The sequence below is a fragment of the Misgurnus anguillicaudatus genome, chromosome 1 (assembly GCF_027580225.2).
Source record: "Misgurnus anguillicaudatus chromosome 1, ASM2758022v2, whole genome shotgun sequence".
Classification (NCBI taxonomy): Eukaryota; Metazoa; Chordata; class Actinopteri; order Cypriniformes; family Cobitidae; genus Misgurnus; species Misgurnus anguillicaudatus.
The window spans coordinates 21,419,677-21,439,948 of NC_073337.2; the positions used below are offsets into that span (position 1 = coordinate 21,419,677).

The following is a 20,272-nucleotide window of genomic DNA, read 5'->3' on the forward strand; positions in this document are numbered from 1 at the left end:
GGTGAAGCTGAGGTGTCTGGTTTCTGAAACCACGCCCGCCTAGCTCATTTCTAGTGACCGTAGTGGCTGTTCACCCCTCACTCAAATGGCCACGCCCTTAATTATGCAGAACTTTAAAGCTTAATATAATTTAAACGGATGAGTTACAAAAAAATCACACTCATCACAGTTGTCATTAAGTGCAAACTTAGCTATACAGACCAAAACAAAATTTTGTACCAGGCTGTAAACATATTATTTTCTACTGTAAAGTTGGTCATTCTAACATGGGGGTATATGGGAATTGACTCCCTTTTGGAGCCTGCCTCCAGTGGCCAGTCGATGATTTGCAGTTTAAATCACTTCCGTATTGGCTTCATCAGAGAGATTAGAGATGGACCCACAGTTTAGACACTAGTCAGACCATTAAACAAACATTAGAGACCGTAAGTAAAGTTCCAACCAGATGCGTAATCCCGTCACCGCAGTGCGTCGGATGAAACCCTGGCAAAAATCGAGCAGTGTATCCCGAGCTTTATGGAATGATGTTTCCAAGTGTGGCTGACAGAAATTCTCCTGTGGTGGCCACTATAAACATGTTTTGTTAAGGGATTTTCATTGGATTCATAGTAACCGATGGCTGTCAGAGGGTGAATCTGAGCTGTTCGTAACACCCCATCAAAAAGAACAGAAATGTTGTTCTAAATTTGATAGTCAGAGATGGCTTTTGCCAATACACCCCTCCAAGTGTTTTATGCAGAGCAGAGGAATCTATTTATGCAGCCAGAAATCATCCTTCCCATAATGCATCAGTGCATCTAAAGCAGTCTCTGGTTAATCCAACACACTGAATTTTAATGAGAAGCTAAAAGTGTGAGTGGATATCTGTTCTTATCTTCATGTATAGAGTATTTGTACTGTATACATTTCGTGTGTGTGTGCCTCTGAGGTGCCACTGGGACTCTCTCGTCTAGTCTTTTTATGTGGACTGCAAAAGCTAAATCCCCATGGGCGACAGGAACCCATGCCTGCCAGAGTGGTTCAAATGGTCAAAGGGGATCTTTGTGACAGCCCCACATAAAGTTTCCTCAACACCCCCCACTTAGGACTGTACACGTAAGGTTACAGATGAGGCCCCTAATGGAGTATCTGATACTAATAAATACCAAAAATTACATTTATAATGCATAAAATCAAGTAATGCTGCAACTGATGGCCAACGCATGTTGGTATGTTATGGAGTTGGATTATGGCATGCCATTCATAAACCTCTTACATCATATACTGACAATTCAGAGAGCATCATGGTAACTGATCCATGAGATATCATATTGTGAAAATTCTCATTCTACAGAAGCATTTCTTTAAATCCTTTTAAGTACAGTATGTTATGGATAGAATGACTGACGACCAAATTCTGTCTTTTTAAGTTCTTCAGAACAAGAACAGCCTGAAATGACTTTGGATTAGTTTGGGTAATACGACCAATCTGACATTACTTTTCGAATTTTTTGTCAGTCAAACCCTCTTGACCTAAATTATTTATTTAAAGTACCATTCAGCTTTTAAGTAAATATTTCAATCATTTAATAGCACATTTGCAAGTTTAACTTTAAAAACTTGCATTTTAAAACGTTTCTGCATAAACCCCCTGCATTAAGGATTTACTAAAGACACGCAATGAAAATTAGCGCTGAAAAGATGTGGATACCATTGTTTTTGCGATTGATCTTATTGCATATGTTCCTTTCACTCATATGAGTTTCCCTTTCAGATGGAAAATTAGGGAAGGATGAAATGAATCACGCAACATGTTTTATGATTAAAGCAACACTAGAGTTTTTGCTCTTTGCTCCCCCTACAGGTTTGAAGCGGAATTGTCCATTCCCACTGTCGTAAATAATTTAGCCTACTGCAGCATAGCTGGCTCTGATTGGATTGTAGGTCTGCCGTTAAGCAAGTTTTTGTAGTTTTCACTCGAACCCGACGGTTGGAATCTTCTATAGTGCGGTTTTGGCAGATAGAGGGCTGCAAAGCGAATGTGAAAGTGCCGTTCACCCTGTTTCACCTGGATGAAGGACTGAAACTTTTTTGGAAACGTTATTTTAAGGTAAAAAAACTCTTTGGTGTTGCTTTAATGTTTGTGCTTATCAAACTACTGGCATTTGCGCCACTATTTTACACCAAAAAAAATTCTTAAACCCTACACTAATTTGCGCTGCTCTTGGTAGATTGCTGTGGTCATTATGGAAATTCGATTTTTGCGCTTGTACTCATTAAAGGTGGGGTGCACGATCTCTGAAAGCCAATGTTGACATTTGAAATCACCTAAACAAACACGCCCCTACCCCAATAGAATCCGGACCTTCTTTTGATAGACCCGCCCCACACATACGCAACCCAGGCAATGATGTCGGTTAGTAGACACGCCTCTTACTGCTGACTGGCTACAAGTGTGTTTTGGTGCTCGGCCCAACTCCCTTTTCCAAAGCGTTTCTCAAAAATCATGCACCCCGCCTTTAATGTGCAACTTTCAGTAAATCACCCGCAGAAATGTTCACTCCCACCTGCGCTTTTTTGAAATTGCGCTGTTACGCTAATTCGCCCTGTTTAGTAAATCTGGCCCTTATATGTTTAAAGGAACAGTATGTAGGATTGTGGCCAAAACTGGTATTGCAATCACAAAACTTGTGGCTAAAACTGGTACTGCAATCACACAACTGGTGACAACAAAAATCGCTGCAAAAGATGCGTTCCAACAGGTGTTTTACCATTCGTTGTAAACTTGTGGACCTATTTTCCCAAACGCCTCACACCCATATATTCTTCCGTTGAGAGCTTGAATAATAGACACTCCAGCCCAGTTGGTGGCGATAATCCGCCTTTGTCATTTGCAAGAATACAAAGAAGGTTTCCGGCGCGGAGTAATACCATACCTCACAGCACATCTAATACAAGTCAATGGAGTTGGACAAAACTACGATAAAACCTTTTTGGAATGCGTATTTTGCAGCGATTTTTGTGTGAGCATATCAGTGAACACCCCTGACCACTCTGTGAGTTTCACGTCTTTGTAAATGAAAGTTTAATGCATTTTAGGAAGGATTGTTCCTGTGCACCTATAAACTCATTATAGAGGTGGGAGGTGATACAAGAAACACCCGAAAATTCTTGGGCCAGCATCATATGTCCAAATTTCAGTCAAAACCGTTCTATTTCATCATAAACAATCTGAAAACAGGGCTTTAAGTGTAAAATACCAAACTTGTCCTTTGAAGGTCACGCTTTTCCTGATCCCATTTTTCAAACTTTAGTTAGTGTGTAATGTTGCTGTAATAGCATAAATAAATGATAAAGCTCAAAGTTCACTGCCAGGCGATATATTTCCCCTTTCAAAGCCTACAGCGAACGGCCGGTTTGGACTACAACCCTCTACTTCCCGGTTGAATGATGTCAAAGTGTATGACTAAACTCCGCCCACAGGAATACATCAGTTGCTAGCTAAGCTCAAACGGCTCTGGCTAAGCTAAGCTGCTGTTGAATCACAACACATTATCAAACTACACAATCAGAACTCATTACGTATTTCTGAAGGAGGGACTTCATTAAACAAGGAAGACATCAGCCCGTTTTGAGGACAGTGAAAGCAGCGGTACAGAAATAAGTAAGTTGAGTGAAAAATAATACTTTTTTTACATGTGAAACATGAACACATGTTATATTGCGCACTGTAAACACAATCAAAGCTTTAAAAACACAGGAAGAACAGGACCTTTAAATATAACTTTCTCCTCTCCAGAGTCTCGTGAGGAATTGCGACGTCTAAATGTTGTTTTAAAAATATTGACCAGGCAGCTCTTGAGAACAATTAGGGGTCCAGGGCGTCACTGTGTGAATTGCTGTCACATCTACAAAACAGTAGCTGATTAATAGCGAGAATTAAAGTGTTAACAGGCTAATGCAGTCCTGACAATAACACGCTCACTGGTCCACCACTGTTTCATAATATCCATATCAAATGTCAAAGTTCACAGTGCTTTTCTAAATATGGACTATAAAATCATTGCTTAGGCATCTTCATGGAATTTATAGTCTGGTAGTTTAGACCACCACACTTGGCTTTCTTTAGATCAACTTGATACTTGGCTTAAAGGTTAACTAAATGTTTCCTATTTTCTCTCCATATACTATATATCCCCTAGCAGCCCCTTATAAAGAAGGGGAAGCTTAAAGAGCTCGAAACCCTTGGGTGACAACAACCGCCAGTAATATACAGTACAGTATCATTTACTTCACAGTTTTATACACACTTACAGTATGGTTACAAATAGTTAAGTACTACATAGTTAAGTACATTTATGGTAAGCATTAGTGCATTAAACAGTAAAATATTTAAAATAATATAATTATTTTACATTTTAAAATATATGTATATAAAAATATATTTAATACAATTTTTATACTTTTTAGGTGCTGTAGTTATCCAACTTTTTCTTTTAAAACTTAAATAATAATAATAATTGCCTTACAGTGTGACAAAAAGTGTAAATATTCTGGGCTCCAGAAAAAAGTAAAGAATGGTCACGCTGCTAAACATCTCATTGGCATTGGCATTACAAACACTTAAGCAGTGGTAAAGACCCCATTAAATGGCTTGACAAGTGCATTTATTTCTATGCTGACGGATGTCTTATTGAAACCGGAAATCTGGGCGGGACTTATCAGAGGGCTCATCCCTTCTTTTTGATTAACAAATAGTTGTTGCATCACTTCCACAAGTTATGTTTTGTTAGTTGCTTTTGCATGTAAGTGAAGGTCTGGTTTTAGAGATTAAGATTTTATTGGATAAATATGATAAATTATATGAATGGGTATGCACATCAGTGCAGGATGGGTCATCAGTGTTTTTGGACTTTTTGTGTTTTCCAGAAATGTGCATATGTGCTAAAAAATAAAGACAAAAAGATATAGAAATCGACAAAGGTACAAATAAGCCTCCGAATTGGATTCTGTGGGTGCACCGTCTGTCCATTATATTTTTAGGGACCGAATTTTTTAGTATATTCATAATATTTGTCATTACAAAATCCATATTAATGGCCATTTTGAACACATGCTGTATGCACATCAGTGCAGGATGGGTCATTAGTATTTTTGGACTGTTTGTGTTTTCCAGAAATGTGCATATGTGCTAAAAATAAAGACAAAAAGATATAGAAATCGACAAAGGTACAAATAAGCCTCCGAATTGGATTCTGTGGGTGCACCGTCTGTCCATTATATTTTTAGGGACCGAATTTTTTAGTATATTCATAATATTTGTCATTACAAAATCCATATTAATGGCCATTTTGAACACATGCTGTACGCACATCAGTGCAGGATGGGTCATTAGTATTTTTGGACTGTTTGTGTTTTCCAGAAATGTGCATATGTGCTAAAAAATAAAGACAAAAAGATATAGAAATCGACAAAGGTACAAATAAGCCTCCGAATTGGATTCTGTGGGTGCACCGTCTCTCCATTATATTTTTTAGGGACCACATTTTTTAGTATATTCATAATATTTGTCATTACAAAATCCATATTAATGGCCATTTTGAACACATGCTGCATTTATGATAAATACAAACAATACAAATCAACGGCACCTTGCAAAACTCATTCTTACGTCTTTCCTGCTATCCACATATATTCAAGCCCCTCACCCTTTCTGCCTCCAGCTGGTGAGGAGACCAGAGGAAAGTGAGCCACATCTAATCCCCCGGACTTTAGGAGACCAGAGGGAGGGAGGTATCATAGATGTTTTTGGGCTCCATTATTAAACGGTAAGAGGAGTGGCTAGGATGAGTGCTATATAAACCCCATTTGTTCATCACCCCCAGATCTGTTACATTCTCCTTCGCGCTCCTGCATCGTCTCATCTCATCCTCACTTCCACACTTTCTGGTGCAACGTTCCTCACCTCACCCCCCCACAACAGTGACCTAGGGCTGACAGCCCGGATTGACCCCTGAACCCCTTTGATTGGTACCCGGTCGACCGAGGAACGGCTCAACATGCCTGAGCCCACAAAGAAAGGTGAGAATTACATCGTTTCCCAAACAAGAAAAAAAAGGCTTTGGTTACTAACAAATACAAACGTGCTTTGCCTGACCATTTTTGTGCTTGTATTTATGTTAATGCCAAGCAGATTTGCACTAACAAAGATGATACTAACGCATATGACGAATACAGTGTGGCATTATAAAAAGAATGGAGAAAAACATGTAATGTAAGTTTGAAGCAATATGTTAGTATTACTGCTTCGCTGCATCACTAATGCAGAAAGGATAACAAAGTGACCCAAGCATACAACACAAGACATGATCGGAAATTCTAGGAACGACTTTGGAATTGAGATTGTGTTGGATGATGATGATGATGATGATGATGAGATAACCCAAACAACTTTAAAAAAAGCAAACGCTGTCATAACTGTTGCACTGATGGATGGCACATAGTTAAAGCGACATGAACTGCTCAGGCAGCTGAGCTATACAGGATTCTGGGTATGGAATGGTGCTGACCTCCCAAGCGCTGGGTTACAAGAAATAGAGCTGCACTTAACTGTAGTGCCAGAGGCATCGCTGATGGATGATGCAATGCTGATGGCCCAGCAGGGAGCAGAGGGTTGGGGTCACAAATCCTTATGGAGAAATTATTTTAGAGCTGATGATATCAGATCGTCTTTCAGTGCCTAATGGACGGGCAGATAAATTGCAGTGTAGAAACAGAACAGTAGAGAGGATATGGAATTGCACTATGACGTAAGTCAACCTGCATTCCATGTGTCACATGCATGTGCGCTACCCACGGCACCAAACATTTATTTGATTGTTCGTGATTTAAATGTTATTTTTGGTCCTCTAAACATATCCACTCACGATGGCACTCGCATAGGATTCCATCCACCTCTGGACAATGGGGATTATGAAGCAGAATGAGGGGGATTTGGGAGACTTGTGATACGGCAGCTATTTTGATGATGCTCATAAACATGGCCGTAAACAGAGAGGTGGTGCGATTCGTTTCTGTAAATGGCTTGCAGACGTGTGCGAATGTTCCTGTTCGGAAGGCAAATGTCATTTGATAGTGCTGGTTTTTATTGTGCCAAATATCTATATATGACAAGATGTACTTGATGTGTGAAGAGGAACCTGTCCATCAAAACCAAACCTAGTGAAGGGTGTGCATAGCCTCACGTTGAAGATATTCAAATAATTATCTATTGTCCAACTAGTGAGCTGACTAGTATAGAGGTTGATATCAAAACATTGCTTTGTTTGTGTCCACAACAACATTGGCTCAACCAATGGCATGACCTAAAGGCGTGGCAAAACAATCATTATTATTCATGTAAAAGCTAAAAAAGTCGTACCAACTACAATATTTCATTATGGCTGATCACTCTATAAATAACCTCAATGCACGAGAAAGAGAGAGTGGGTATTAGACCTTGTGACACGTCTGTACGATAAAACGACTGTATGATTCTCATAAATTTAAAAGGAACAGCTGATGGGGGGAAGAGGTTGGGGTTGCCGTGGAGCGCTGACTCCAAGCTTTAAAAGGTTAGATGAGGGATGAACAGGGCTGGACCCTGGGGGAACTGGATTCCAGACCCCGGGAATAGTTCAGAATGAGCAGACTTTTAATCCCTGTTCCCTCTCACTCTCTCTCTCTCTCTCTTCGCTCTATCTTTCATTCAGTGACTATATGACTGTATCATGCAGAGAATCTTTAGCATGAGCTCTTGTTTGTTTGAACTTTTGATCTCTGCAGTACATAATATCAAATGAAAGAGGGTATAACCCATTGCCACATATGACAACAACACACAAATAGCATCAGTCAGGAAAAACAACAGAGAAAAACAAAACAAACCTATAATTATCTAGGCATGGAAAGCTTTGACTGTTACCCTAAGGTGAACGGTGAAGGAAACCCTACGTCGTCTTATTTCACAGGAGGGGGTGTACTGTATAACACTTCATCGGTCAGTGTCAATTTCCCATATCATATCTTAAATTATATTTCCTTATAATCCAGCTCTCAGAGAAGATACATTAAATCTGTCATCTGCTATTTCATCCCCTGGGCCAGCAAAGTTAGCGATACTTGCTTGTAAAATCAACTGTATAAACTTTTAAAGGGGAGTCTGCACTGTAAAAAATACTTTGCTGCCTTACATTTTTTTTGTTAAATCAACTCAGATTTACAAGTCATGTCAACATGTATTCATTGTTACAATGTAAGTGAATGGTGACTGACATCTGGATAACATCTGTTTATCTGGATAACATCTGTTTATCTCTTTTACAAAAGCCAACAGATGTTATTTAAGTTTAGCATAACATGACAGTGAGAAAACGATAACAGCCCTAGTTCGTATTCTTTAAATGCCAACTGTGTCAGTCTGCTTTACATTATCCAGGCAGACAATTGCATGCATTGGAAAATGCTCGTTATTAAATGAGATTTGAACTAAGTGGTCTATTTTAAGATGAAGGGGCGGTGACAACCGTTTGTCTGTGAATGGACAACATGAGCCTGTCTGTCTTCACGGCTGAAGCCGGGACAGCTGAGCATACCTGCGTCTTGCTGTGCTGCAAAAACAATACCTGTCAGGATTGTTGTTATCGTCTGGTGAGATAGAGGGGATCTCGAAATTGGCCACATGCCAAGCCAGTCAGAACAACTGTGAGATAAATGGCTCTTTAATGGCTGGAAGGATCCACGTCATTCCCAAATCAGAGCCGAGGTGTCCACGGACATGACCTGGTTGGGCGTCATGCAAAGAGACAGAGAGAAAACATACAGTTTAAAAGAAAAAGCAATAATCAGGGCTCCAGACTAACTTTTTTCACTAGGAGCACAGTGGCCCCCAACTGAAAATTTTAGGGGTGCAACCAGAAAATTTAGGGGCACACACCATAAATCAACATGCTAAGCAAATATTCACACTTCTACTACTGTATTACTAATAAATACTTTAAATGATAGATGCAGAAAATATAATGTGCTGTTTTCAAATTCAGGGTCACATCAAAAAAAGGTCAAAATAATAAATTTGCATCTGACTGAGAATGAATACTTCACCCAAAAAATTGTGCCCAGTTTACTTGAGTAGGAATTTTTTCAAGTAAATAAAAATTACTATGATCAAGTCAATTGGGACTGTTTTGGGGTTAACTACACCTTTAAATGCATTTGCATCTTAATCCACAATCAGTTTATTTACAAGTCAGTAAATTGGATTTAATTCCTTCTGAACATTTCAGATACTCTATAATTTTTTTTCAAAAACCAAAAAAGAATAAAGTATGATTTGTAGAGTTCAGCCAGTACAATAGCTTGTCATAAAATTCCCACAGGTATCAGGATGTGATGGCATCATGGGTAGCATTACTAATGAGACTAGCGGCCCTGCTGGAAAAACCAGTATACCAGCAAGACCAGCATATGTTGTGTTTTGGTGCAGGTTTGCTAGTGAACACCAGCTAAACCAGCACCAAACCAGCATCAGCACCAGCACCAGCTAAACCAGCACCAAACCAGCCCCAGCATCAGCACCAGTTAAACCAGCACCAAACCAGCATCAGCACCAGCTAAACCAGCACCAAACCAGCATCAGCACCAGCTAAACCAGGACCAAACCAGCACTAGCACCAGCATCCCATGCTTGTCATACCAACAAGACCAGCATATGTTGTTTTTTGGTGCTGGTATGCTGGAGACCACCAGCTAAACCAGCATCAAACCAGCATAATTTCCATGTACTAACACAGACATTTCTAAAAGTGTGAGCTTTATTATGCTACTAAAAAGCATAGGATGTTTACAACCATTTTACAACCATTTTTACAACCATATTCAGACTATAACCCTCGCCTAATTTGCATGCAAAATAGTATACTGTACAATAAATGCAAAATAATAATATACTGACTGACAATAAACTAAATATATATAAACAAACGCCAAAGAAAAGACGGCTCGACAAAGATGGCAAAGCAGTGAGGGAGCAGAAGGTAGAGATGTCAAAAATATCAAAAGGCTAACGATGAGAGCACAGGTGTTAACATTGGCCCCATAAGAGGAAAGCTCTTCACACTGGCTCCTGACAGCAGGGGGCAGGAATGGAGAGGTTTCACCGAATGTCCTTTGTGTTCTGCTTAACCTGGCCTGGCATCCTCACAGAATTCACAAGAGCCTGTGCCAAGTTAGCAGGAGTGGGTGGCAGAGACAAAGCTGTTGACATTTACATCATGTAATAATCCGGAGGTTGTTCTTTCATAGTTTAAGAAACGACATAAGTGTGTTTCTATCGCCTAACCTGATATGCAGAGAAAGCTAAGTTAACCATTTGTAGGTTAATATAATGTTACTTTATGTGTTTGAGCATCTTGGCCAGCCTGGCACAGCAACACTGGTTCAGTCATGTCAGACTACGGGTGAAGCGTGTTCTGGAAACCTTATTACAAATATTCATTATTCGTGATTTTCTATTCCAACACAAGCACGTTGTATAGTTTTTTTAATAGTTGTAGACGCAAGTTTAATTTCCAATTTTTCAATAGACCAGTCTCATAAGCAAGAAGTTGTAACTCTGTCCTCTCTATAAAGAGTCAGGCACCCTCCATGTGCTATGGTAATCTATAAATAAAACAGAAGGGTTATTTTCGAACTTTCATACCAGATGTGTGCACTCATTGATTATTTTTGGCTTTTCAATTATTCTAATCATATTAGGGCGGCCCTCTTTTATGAACACTTTTAATGAGTATACTGTTATGCTGCGTCAACATATCACTTTTAAAACTGTTGTGATTGCTATACTGTACATCAAGACTTATGCACCAGCACTAACATAGTTCTGCTCTGATCTGGCTTTAAAACTAAATGCTTTGAGTCAGTCAAGCTCTACTTGTATATAAAACATGTGACACGTAGACCATTTTTGGACACTTAAACCACAGTTAAAATTATATTCATGTTATTTATATATATTTAAATATAACATTTTAAAGTAGGACAAAATGTCTTTGGGTTCCTTCTGGCTTTAGTGCAGCACCTGCTTGTTTAAACTTCATACAGTACATCCACTAAAACCAAACCAAGATGATGAAAGACAGAAGCAAAAATAAAGAGATAAATATATATATATATTTTCCATTGCTACCAGGTTTGAAATGCTGTTATGTAATTCAAGCCGATTAACAAATGTTTTAAGTGTGGCTTAGGTGACCAAACACTTTTTGAGGCCAAAAATATTTAAAGCCTCACTTCAAACGTTCAGCAACAACGAGATCTTACTAAATTGTTTTTGTATTTCTTATCCCTACAGAAAATGGTGCACCTCAAGGTGAGTGGTCAATTTACTTGAATAATGCTGTTTGCCTTATCCTGGATCAGTTTTTTCTGAGTGAATGGTGGTGAATGTTGCATTGAAGTTACAGAAAAACTTCCTCTTTCAGGAGACATCCTCTTTAAACATAGTCCAACACAAAGTTCTGGAAAAAAAAACATTATTTGGAAATAATGGTATTATTCTGAACAATATAGCACGTTAAAGTATACAGTATATGGTACTATAGAGTAGTAGTATATTAAAAAAAGATATTTAAACAAAATGTATGTATATGTACATTTAACCTGCCGTTATCGCATAACAAACCATACAAAGTCCTTAATTTTGATGTTATGACTGGCTGATAGGACATCATTCTGCCTACTTACTATATAAATAAATAAATACATTATAATGTCATGAAATATTGAAAATCCAAATTTTTTAAATGCTTTAATTGCAATTATGCTTAAATCTTTCCCTGAGAAAACGTTTGTAATGTGAAAAAAATCACCTCACGAAGGCGAACATTGCAAAACTATTACAATATGACTTATTTATTTGAAATTTTGGACTAGCAAAGATAGCAACCTGAGTTACAATATGTTTAAGGGTGTAACAGTTACTGGAAAGTGTGCTTTTAACAATTTATCAAAATATGCTCAACAATGTATGCTAACCTCACCATACCGTTGGATGCTAACCGTTTCCGTCGCAAGATGGCGCCAATTACTGTTTAAAATATCCATATGGATAAAGCAACTTTAAAACATTTGATAATACAAGCGAAAGTCAGGTAAAATACAGGTAATTTCTTAAAATTGCAAATTTTGACTATGTAGTTAATTTGCATTTAAGTTAACGCCTGGCAGAAATTAGAGAGTGCGTGCAGCGTACGTGAATTACGTAGGTTACGTGCACATAAATTATGACGCATTTGACACCTACAGACCGTCACCAGTGTTAGATGTCAAGACAAGGCTTGTTTTTAAAATTAGTATCTGAGGATCTTATACAAATATTTATCAAGGGAAATTAACCACGGTTTTATTATAGTAAAAGTGAAGTAACCATCTCGTTTTGGTGGATTGATTGGCCGTTTCTCGGTCCGAGGGCGGCAGCCTCCGAGGGTCGCATAATTTGCATGCTGCACACGTCATCAAGCCTGTCTTATTTCAGAATATTAACAATTATAAAGTTGACTATTATTTTTAGTTAATCCTGATTTTTTGTAATATGCTTATGACTTGCGAATGTAATGCTCAGTTAAATGAAATGGACCAAGCAAAGTGACGTGTGCAGCCTGCATGTGCGACCTCCGGAGGCTGTGGCCTTCGGATTGAGAAACGGCCATTGACATTTATTACCACAATAAAAACAATTAATATCAGTATGTTTCACTCACCAAAACCAGAATTTTCAATTTCTTTTGATTTTTTCCTTGAGTTCTTTCTCCGACATAGGAACTCATTCATTAAATAGGATACATGCATACATTTAAAGGAACAGTATGTAGGATTGTGGCCAAAACTGGTATTGCAATCACAAAACTTGTGGCTCAAACTAGTACTGCAGTCACACAACTAGTGGCCAATACACAACATGACAACATAAACATCAGTTGAGGGCTGCAACTCCACTTTTTAAATGACAATATCCTGGCCGGACCACTGTTGTCAGTAATATAAGTATTTGAAATGAAAATGATTTCTTAATGTCTAGTGACATATCAGGGCCATTTTATGATTACTTGATATACATTTCTTACATACTGTTCCTTTAAAGAATGTTCAAATATAGATTTTATAAAGATTTTGTAAATGATGTCCATTTTGTCTGTTTGTGTAAATGTGCATAATAATGCTGTAATGTGTGATTGCATTTATACTCGAATATAAATGAAACATTGTCTCTGTATACTGTATGTATGTCCTCAAGTGTATGGTCTCCTGTCATCTTGCACATGTACTGTATGAGTCTGTATGTGCTGCTTCAAGCTTTGAAAGAGGCACTTGCCTTATGTCTGTCACGTACATAGAGAATTCAGCCCCTGCTGACACCCCAACCAAGAACTCGGTTGAATTGACCCGTACAGGTAGGTTTTCGATGACCCCCGTTTTGTTTCCTGGTGTTCACCCCCAGAACTCTTACCTCACGTGTGTGAGAGTGTATTTTATTTATCACTTTTTGCTCAATGTGATCAAACAGGTAAATACATTTATCCCACAAAGCACACATCAATGCACAAATGCACATACACACACACATGTATAATACACGTACACCCACAAACACACCCAAAAGGTTCACAACTATACAAACAGGCAAACAAAGACTTTGCTGGCCCAAGCTTAACCCACACCCGTGGCACTGATGCATGCTTTGCTTAATGGATGGCAAGATTTTGAGTAAATGCACATCTTTATAGGCTATGGAGAGGTTTGATGTGAAGGTACAGTATATCAGGAAGAAGCAAAGTATACAACACAGAAACATATGAGTGCAGACATCTAAACGTTTTTGTATATTAAACTTTAATAGTTCACTTTGATCTAAAGTACAACCACAATCAATTGACAAAAGTTTGAGACCACACAATATGCTGTTTTTTTAACTTATTTTGCATTAAACTAATTTATTGTCTTTGATTAGCCATAAATGTATATTTTTAATCAATGCACACAAGTGCTTTCTGTGTCTGCAGTACTTTGCTTCTTTTGAAATGTAAAATGTCATAGATATACAGTGACTGGATTTGCTCATGCCCCTTGATCATATTAACAGGGAACTGGAAAATATACCTAAAATTATTCACATAAACTCTGAAATAAATGCATATGTATATTGCAAATCACTTATTTTCTTTATGCACTTGGACCAATCTAGTCACTATACATCTGTGTGAGTGTTTGCATGTTGTAGTTGGCTTCCTGAGGTCTTACTGTACTGCTCTAGCCTGGCTGTGTTTGATGTACAGAGGCTACAGTGGCAACAAAAGACACAGAGGCCATAGTCACTATCACAGAACCAGGGGTTTCCGAGGTTCCTCAGATAACGCCAAAAGTAACCGAGGTGATTGAACTACTAAACCCATTAGTGGGTGAGGTCACAGACCCACAGCCAATCGTGACAAAGCCTGTAGAGAATGGCCAGAAGGAACCAGAGCCAATCGATGCTGTGATTCCAGTCGAGGTGAGTGGGGTAAAAGAGAAGACCAGCACACCTCAAATAAAAGGTGAGTATTGATAAGCCACAATAAGACTTAATACTCTAATATCAGGTTATCAGTGTTGGGGAAGCTATAGTTTAAAAATATAGCCATCTGGGCTTAAAGATTATAGCAAAAAGCAGTAAAGATGCACTCGGTCAACAAAAGTCGCGTCACTGTGCCGCAATGTTCAATTAAATTTTATTTATAGTGCTTTTCACAATTGTTTTAACAGTTTTACATTAATAGATGCAAGAAAAAAGAAAGAAAAATCGATGGACAACATAAGCAGCAGAATACAGCGGCTAAGTTTAAAGTTTGCAAAAAAGTTTGTAATGCCTGTCAGATACTGCGCATGTGCAAACAATCGGCAGGGTCTCACAAAGTACGTGATGTGGTCGCGCATTGTTTTGCTCGGTTTTGCGTGGCATTGTCGCGTGTTTCCACCGTGTTGCGTGCCCCTGGCGCGACCTTCTTTTCCGTGACGGTTTCGCGTGTTTGTTGCTCGGCTGTTTTTCCTATTTTCTTGCAGTTGTCGCTTCGGTTTGGGGTTAGAACAACTTTCTGTTACATAAAATGACATTCTTACCCAAACCCAAGTCTAACCCTAACGTCAGGCGACGATGGTTTAAAAAGCATACGAAAAAATTGTATAAACCAATACATTAAGTGACATCCTAACGCAAACAGCAAATCTGGCCCCAAACCGAAGCGACAATTGTTTAAGGATGGGAAGAATAGTTGAGTAACCAATAAGTGAAACTGTCACAGAAAAGAAAGTCGTGTCAGGGGCACGTAATATGGTGGAAATACGCGACAATGTCATGCAGAACTGAGCGGAATGGTGCGTGACTGTTTCACGGAAATTTGTGAGATCTGGTAGGCGAGTCTGTACAGAGCCCCTCCCCCAGAGTATAATTTAATGGTTAATGATAGGCTCTTTCGACTGGAGGGTGGGACTTATTTTGCTAGAGCGGCCATATTGATTGTTGCGATCTTCCCCATTCGTAGCAATAGCAGTGACGCATCTTGTTATTATTCAATATCGTTGGCTGGGTCCCGGGCCGCCTGCTTCCATACTATATAGTACGCAAAGTAGCGCTTTTTGCGTGCTGTATAGTATGGAGGTGGGCGGTTTGGGATTCAGCCGTTGACTCAGTAATTAATGGGTTATGCTGTATTTATGAAACGCCTACTTTTCTATATCCAATCAATTCACATTGGAAAACACAAGCCACACCCACTATTTTCCTTCTAAGATATGTTGCATTCATGCGTAATTACCGTTGCTTAAAGTTGACAACACGTTTAACTTAAAGCAGTTCACGTCCTCGAACTAGGGTTTATGAGTTTGAGGACCGAAAATGACCCGAATCACTTTTTTCCCAAACCCGACGTGCATAAATATTTTTTTAAAGAAAGACCCGTCCTGAGACAAAAACGAGAAAATTAGACTCAAGTCTGACCCGACCCAGTGGCATTTTTTAACCCGACTGGACCTGACTGTAAAAGGCACCGACTTGTCTGCAGCCCTGCACGCACCAGTCAGACAGAAAGAAACCCCGGTGACCTCACAACCAAATTTGCCCCATTTCTTTTCATTTGTTATCTGACAATAACACAGAGGTAACCGCTAAAATGTGCATTAAAATTGATTGACAGGTCTGGCTCAATGAAAATTAACTTACCGCCAGCGACGCAAGCACTCTTTGCAAACAGAGGAGGGGTTGGAAAAGGACGTGATGCACACACGCGAGATAGTTCGGGTCTTTTCGTGTCCATTTGGCAAAAACACCTTAATTTTTAATTACCCGACCCGTGTCTGAGGCACATGAAACTTTTAGACCCTGGTCTCGGATCGGACCTCGGGTTTTCAGATCTAAGTGGACCCGTGGCGTGAAGACATCTAGTGTCACATAACAATAATAACATACTGGAAGTGTTTGTGCATAACGTTGCAGCGAGCTTTCAGAAAACTTGTAATTACAATATGGCGTAAACGCACCAATATACGTCACAATACTGACATTATTTAAAACATTACTAAGTGCAATTTTGAGTCAATATTCTTTCTCTTGTAGAAAATATTTCACATTACACTGCTGAAAAGTGTAGTTAGTAACGTTGTACTGAACTCCCCAACTCAACAAAGTTAAATAGGATCTGGGTTATCTACACTGCCCAAAAAAATGGTCAAAAATATTCCCAAGCTGTCACTGGTACAGTCCCTTTGAAAAGGTCCTAATATTTCCCATAAAGGTACAGATATGTATAAATGTGGTACCAATTTGAGGTGCAGAGGAGCTTTCTTTTTATATGGGTACAGGCCGAGTGACAGCTAGGCACCATTTTATGACTACTCTTCCCAAAGAGTATACACATGAAGTCTCCATACACTAAATTTACTAATGACTCCAGATCAGTCTTTTGGCCACAAGTCACTTTTAAACTCTCATGTGCATGCAATTACACTAATGGCATGAATTCAGACAACAGCCTGTTACCACTTCAACTGCAAAACGGATGACAATGAAAGTTGTATCAATGTGTGGTTTAAGTATGGGTATGTATGTGTGCTTATACATTTTTTCACCATGTCTTCTCTGAAGCTTTCATAATACGGTTTGAATTATTTGGGGTCAGAGGTGGGTAGTAACGAATTACATTTACTTCGTTACATTTACTTGAGTACATTTTTTGGGTAACTAGTACTTTTAGAGTAAATTTAAGGATGGGTACTTTTTACTCTTACTCAAGTACATTTCTAATGAAAAAACTGTACTTTTACTTCGCTACATTCGGGGGCGTTACTACGCTACTTTCAAATGGTAATAATTAATGATTATATTTTATTTTTTAAGTTTATATGGCTTGCTCGAAAGTCTCGCGAGACGTTAGAGAGGCTGCGTGCGTTGCGAGGGGTGGCTACGTATCACCCTTTAGCGCGCGTAGATGAAACATAGATGAAAGGAGATGACTGAAGCGGAGGATGACCTATGCAAGCTATCGGAGGCAGATCACGCTTGTCACGCTCAAGTTTGGTCTATGTTTACACTACAAAAGGTCAAAAAGAATAGTTTCATAATGCGATGTATGCTTTGTGCACCAAAACGAACTGACATCTCAGCGTACAGGAATTCAAGCTCCAACCTGAAACAACACGGCGGTAGGTGTCACTTTCTGCAGTGCCTTATTATAATATAATTTCATACACTGTTTTTGTCATATGCGCTCTTGTGCAAGCAATGAAAATCACTCTAACCTTACAAACAACAAACGTTCACATCTGCACATTTCCATATCATTTCCTCATAAAACTAAACAAATTGAACAGCATAGTGTTAAGTCTTGCATTAATATAATACGGGAGAACCGGGGCAAAAGTAACGCTGGACGAAAGTAACAAAGCGATTTTCTAAGAGGACTGATACCATTTGCATCCCAAACTATGACAGCATCTTTGCAACCCTTGACAGAGCTGACAAATATCGCGTTTACTCACCATTTTCCGGGTGTAGATCCAGAAAGGTGTTTTCAACCATAAGTAAATTCCAAAAGCGGTCATTGTTTTCTTATAAAGCGTTATGTTTCTCGTTTCATCAATCTTCAGGTTATTTAGTGCTCTAACTAACACATCCTGAAGTTTGACTTCTCAAGAGTCTTTCAAAATAAAAGTAAATCTGGTTTAAATGTGAGGAGATCCTGTCAGGACGAAAGTAACACTTACTTTTGTACCATTTATATTATTCTAATTTTATTTAATTTAATTTTCATAGTGTTCAAATTGTTAAATTTAAGTTTGTACTGTTGGTTGCTTTTGAAACATTTGATAAAACTGAAATTTAAAATGAAAATATAATTTCATTATTTTTTACAAAGATAAATTACAAAATATGTTTGCAGTTACATATTAAAGAGGTCATAGTCATGTATAGTTAATAAAAACAAGTGTAACACGAAAATCTACATTGTTTTGTTGTGTTAAAAAAAAAGTAACAATTCACCACTTATGTTCAAAGTGAAATTATACTAGTCATTTTACATTTGTTCAAAATTCCACCTGGTATTGATAGTTACTGACCACAGCAAAAATATATCTCTGTCTGAAACATTATCTTTAAAAATTTTAAAAAACTTAAAAAAAAATCTGAAAAATTTCTCCCCTACACATAACCGGACACCTTACTTAAATGTAGAAAATACATACGAATAAAAACTGGATTGTATTTTATTTAATTCCTTCTTAAATAATCTATATACTTATAAAAATAAAAGAATAAAGTATGTTTTTAAAGAAACATGTTTTTATATATTATAATAAATGTAGAGTTGATTTGCAAAAACAGATGAGTTCCATTTGAAATTCTAAAATAAGCATTTTATCAAGCTCCTTATGTTCATTAATTGCACATTAATGACAATGAAAATAACCTATTCATATAAAAACATGATAACAAACAGCACACACATTCTTTTTTGCTTACTGTAAGCTTGTCTAAAGGCAGATCCAGCCAAATTTTGTTGTGAACGTGAAAATAAAGACACAGTTAACTGTCAGAAAACAGTCAGTGTGTGTTTTTTTTTTTTTAAATGACACGTTATGTGGTGTTGGAGGACTGAGAACGACTGCTTTACTTTAACCTAGGTTTATTAGTAGTATATAAGCAGAACAATGAGACTTTTAAGGAGAGGTTTGTGAAAGCCCTCCAAGTAGTCTGAAATTCAGGGATTTTACGCTTCTTTTCAATCAGATTGGAAGTTTTGAAGCCCAACACTTGTATCTGTATGCAATAGCATTCAAGGAACCTGGACCTGAAATCTGTTCTTGTTGTAATAAAGTATGAACTTGCTATTCTTTGTTATTGCAAAATGCTCATGAGTTTCACCAGCAAGAGTCATGCTTCCATTCACGCGTGTTGCTTCCTGATTTGGCATGTTGACAAGCATGTGCCTTAAACAGGGCTTCTTTTTTGCAAAATATCTCACTCCCACATCCAGGAATAGTTGACCAAAAAAAGTGAAAGATTTGTCATTATTGGCTTACCATCATTTTGTTCCAAGCCTTTATTACAAAGGCTGACAGTCTCTAAAAAGTTTTTGTTTACCATCTCATTGGAACAAAAAAGCCAAGTTAATGATTACATTTTTTTGGTGAACTGTCTCTTTAAAAACCATACACATATATGCACATCTACATCTAAAGACACACTTAACATACGGTACTGTAGGCACATAACATTCATATCATGACATAATTTCATTTCCAAAACATCTTCATTACCCTGAACCCTACCATGGTTTCTTTCACCCAGGATTTAATCTCTTTTAAGTGGGGTCACGTTTCAATAAACTGTCATCTTTAATGAAATGTGCAAATGCATGTTGTCTTGTTTTACGCTGGATTTGGAGCTCAGTGATAGGACGGTGTTTGTGTCAATCACACCTTTATTTCAGATAAAGATGGTGATGTCACCGCCAGCACCCCATCACCTCCACCTCCAGCAGGTTGGTAACCATGACGACCCATCATCATCACTTCACTCCTGTTATTAACTAATGACGTTCCATTGAAAACGTCAAAAAGATTTTAAGATGGAAATAGCACAGAAACAACAGCACAGATTTATTTCATACATTCAAAATATTGAAGTATGTAAATGTATAACTAAAGCTTCCACAAAGTAATGTATGTG

The 20,272-nt window shown here is 38.2% G+C and overlaps 1 protein-coding gene and 1 long non-coding RNA gene across 6 annotated transcripts in view; one reads left to right on the top strand and one right to left on the bottom strand.

Annotated features, from left to right (window-relative positions):
- The window catches only part of LOC141363983 (uncharacterized), a 40,762-nt gene extending 27,894 nt beyond the window's left edge, over positions 1-12,868 (bottom strand). The window contains exons 1-3 of one of the 5 annotated variants that reach the window (XR_012369720.1): positions 12,062-12,868; positions 11,404-11,534; positions 8,643-8,799 (exon numbers count right to left, since the gene is read on the bottom strand). This is a non-coding gene — a long non-coding RNA (uncharacterized lncRNA). Of the gene's footprint in view, positions 1-8,642; positions 8,800-11,403; positions 11,634-12,051 lie in introns of those variants that run through there. The other 4 variants (XR_012369722.1, XR_012369721.1, XR_012369719.1 and 1 more) reach the window with 4 other exon arrangements.
- mybpc1 (myosin binding protein C1) overlaps positions 5,851-20,272 on the top strand; it is a 50,744-nt gene continuing 36,322 nt past the window's right edge. Inside the window, exons 1-5 of the mRNA XM_073868067.1 lie at positions 5,851-6,060; positions 11,369-11,386; positions 13,410-13,466; positions 14,349-14,606; positions 20,034-20,084. Coding sequence (XP_073724168.1) covers positions 6,039-6,060; positions 11,369-11,386; positions 13,410-13,466; positions 14,349-14,606; positions 20,034-20,084 — 406 coding nt within the window. The 5' untranslated portion in view covers positions 5,851-6,038. The remainder of the gene's footprint in view (positions 6,061-11,368; positions 11,387-13,409; positions 13,467-14,348; positions 14,607-20,033; positions 20,085-20,272) is intronic.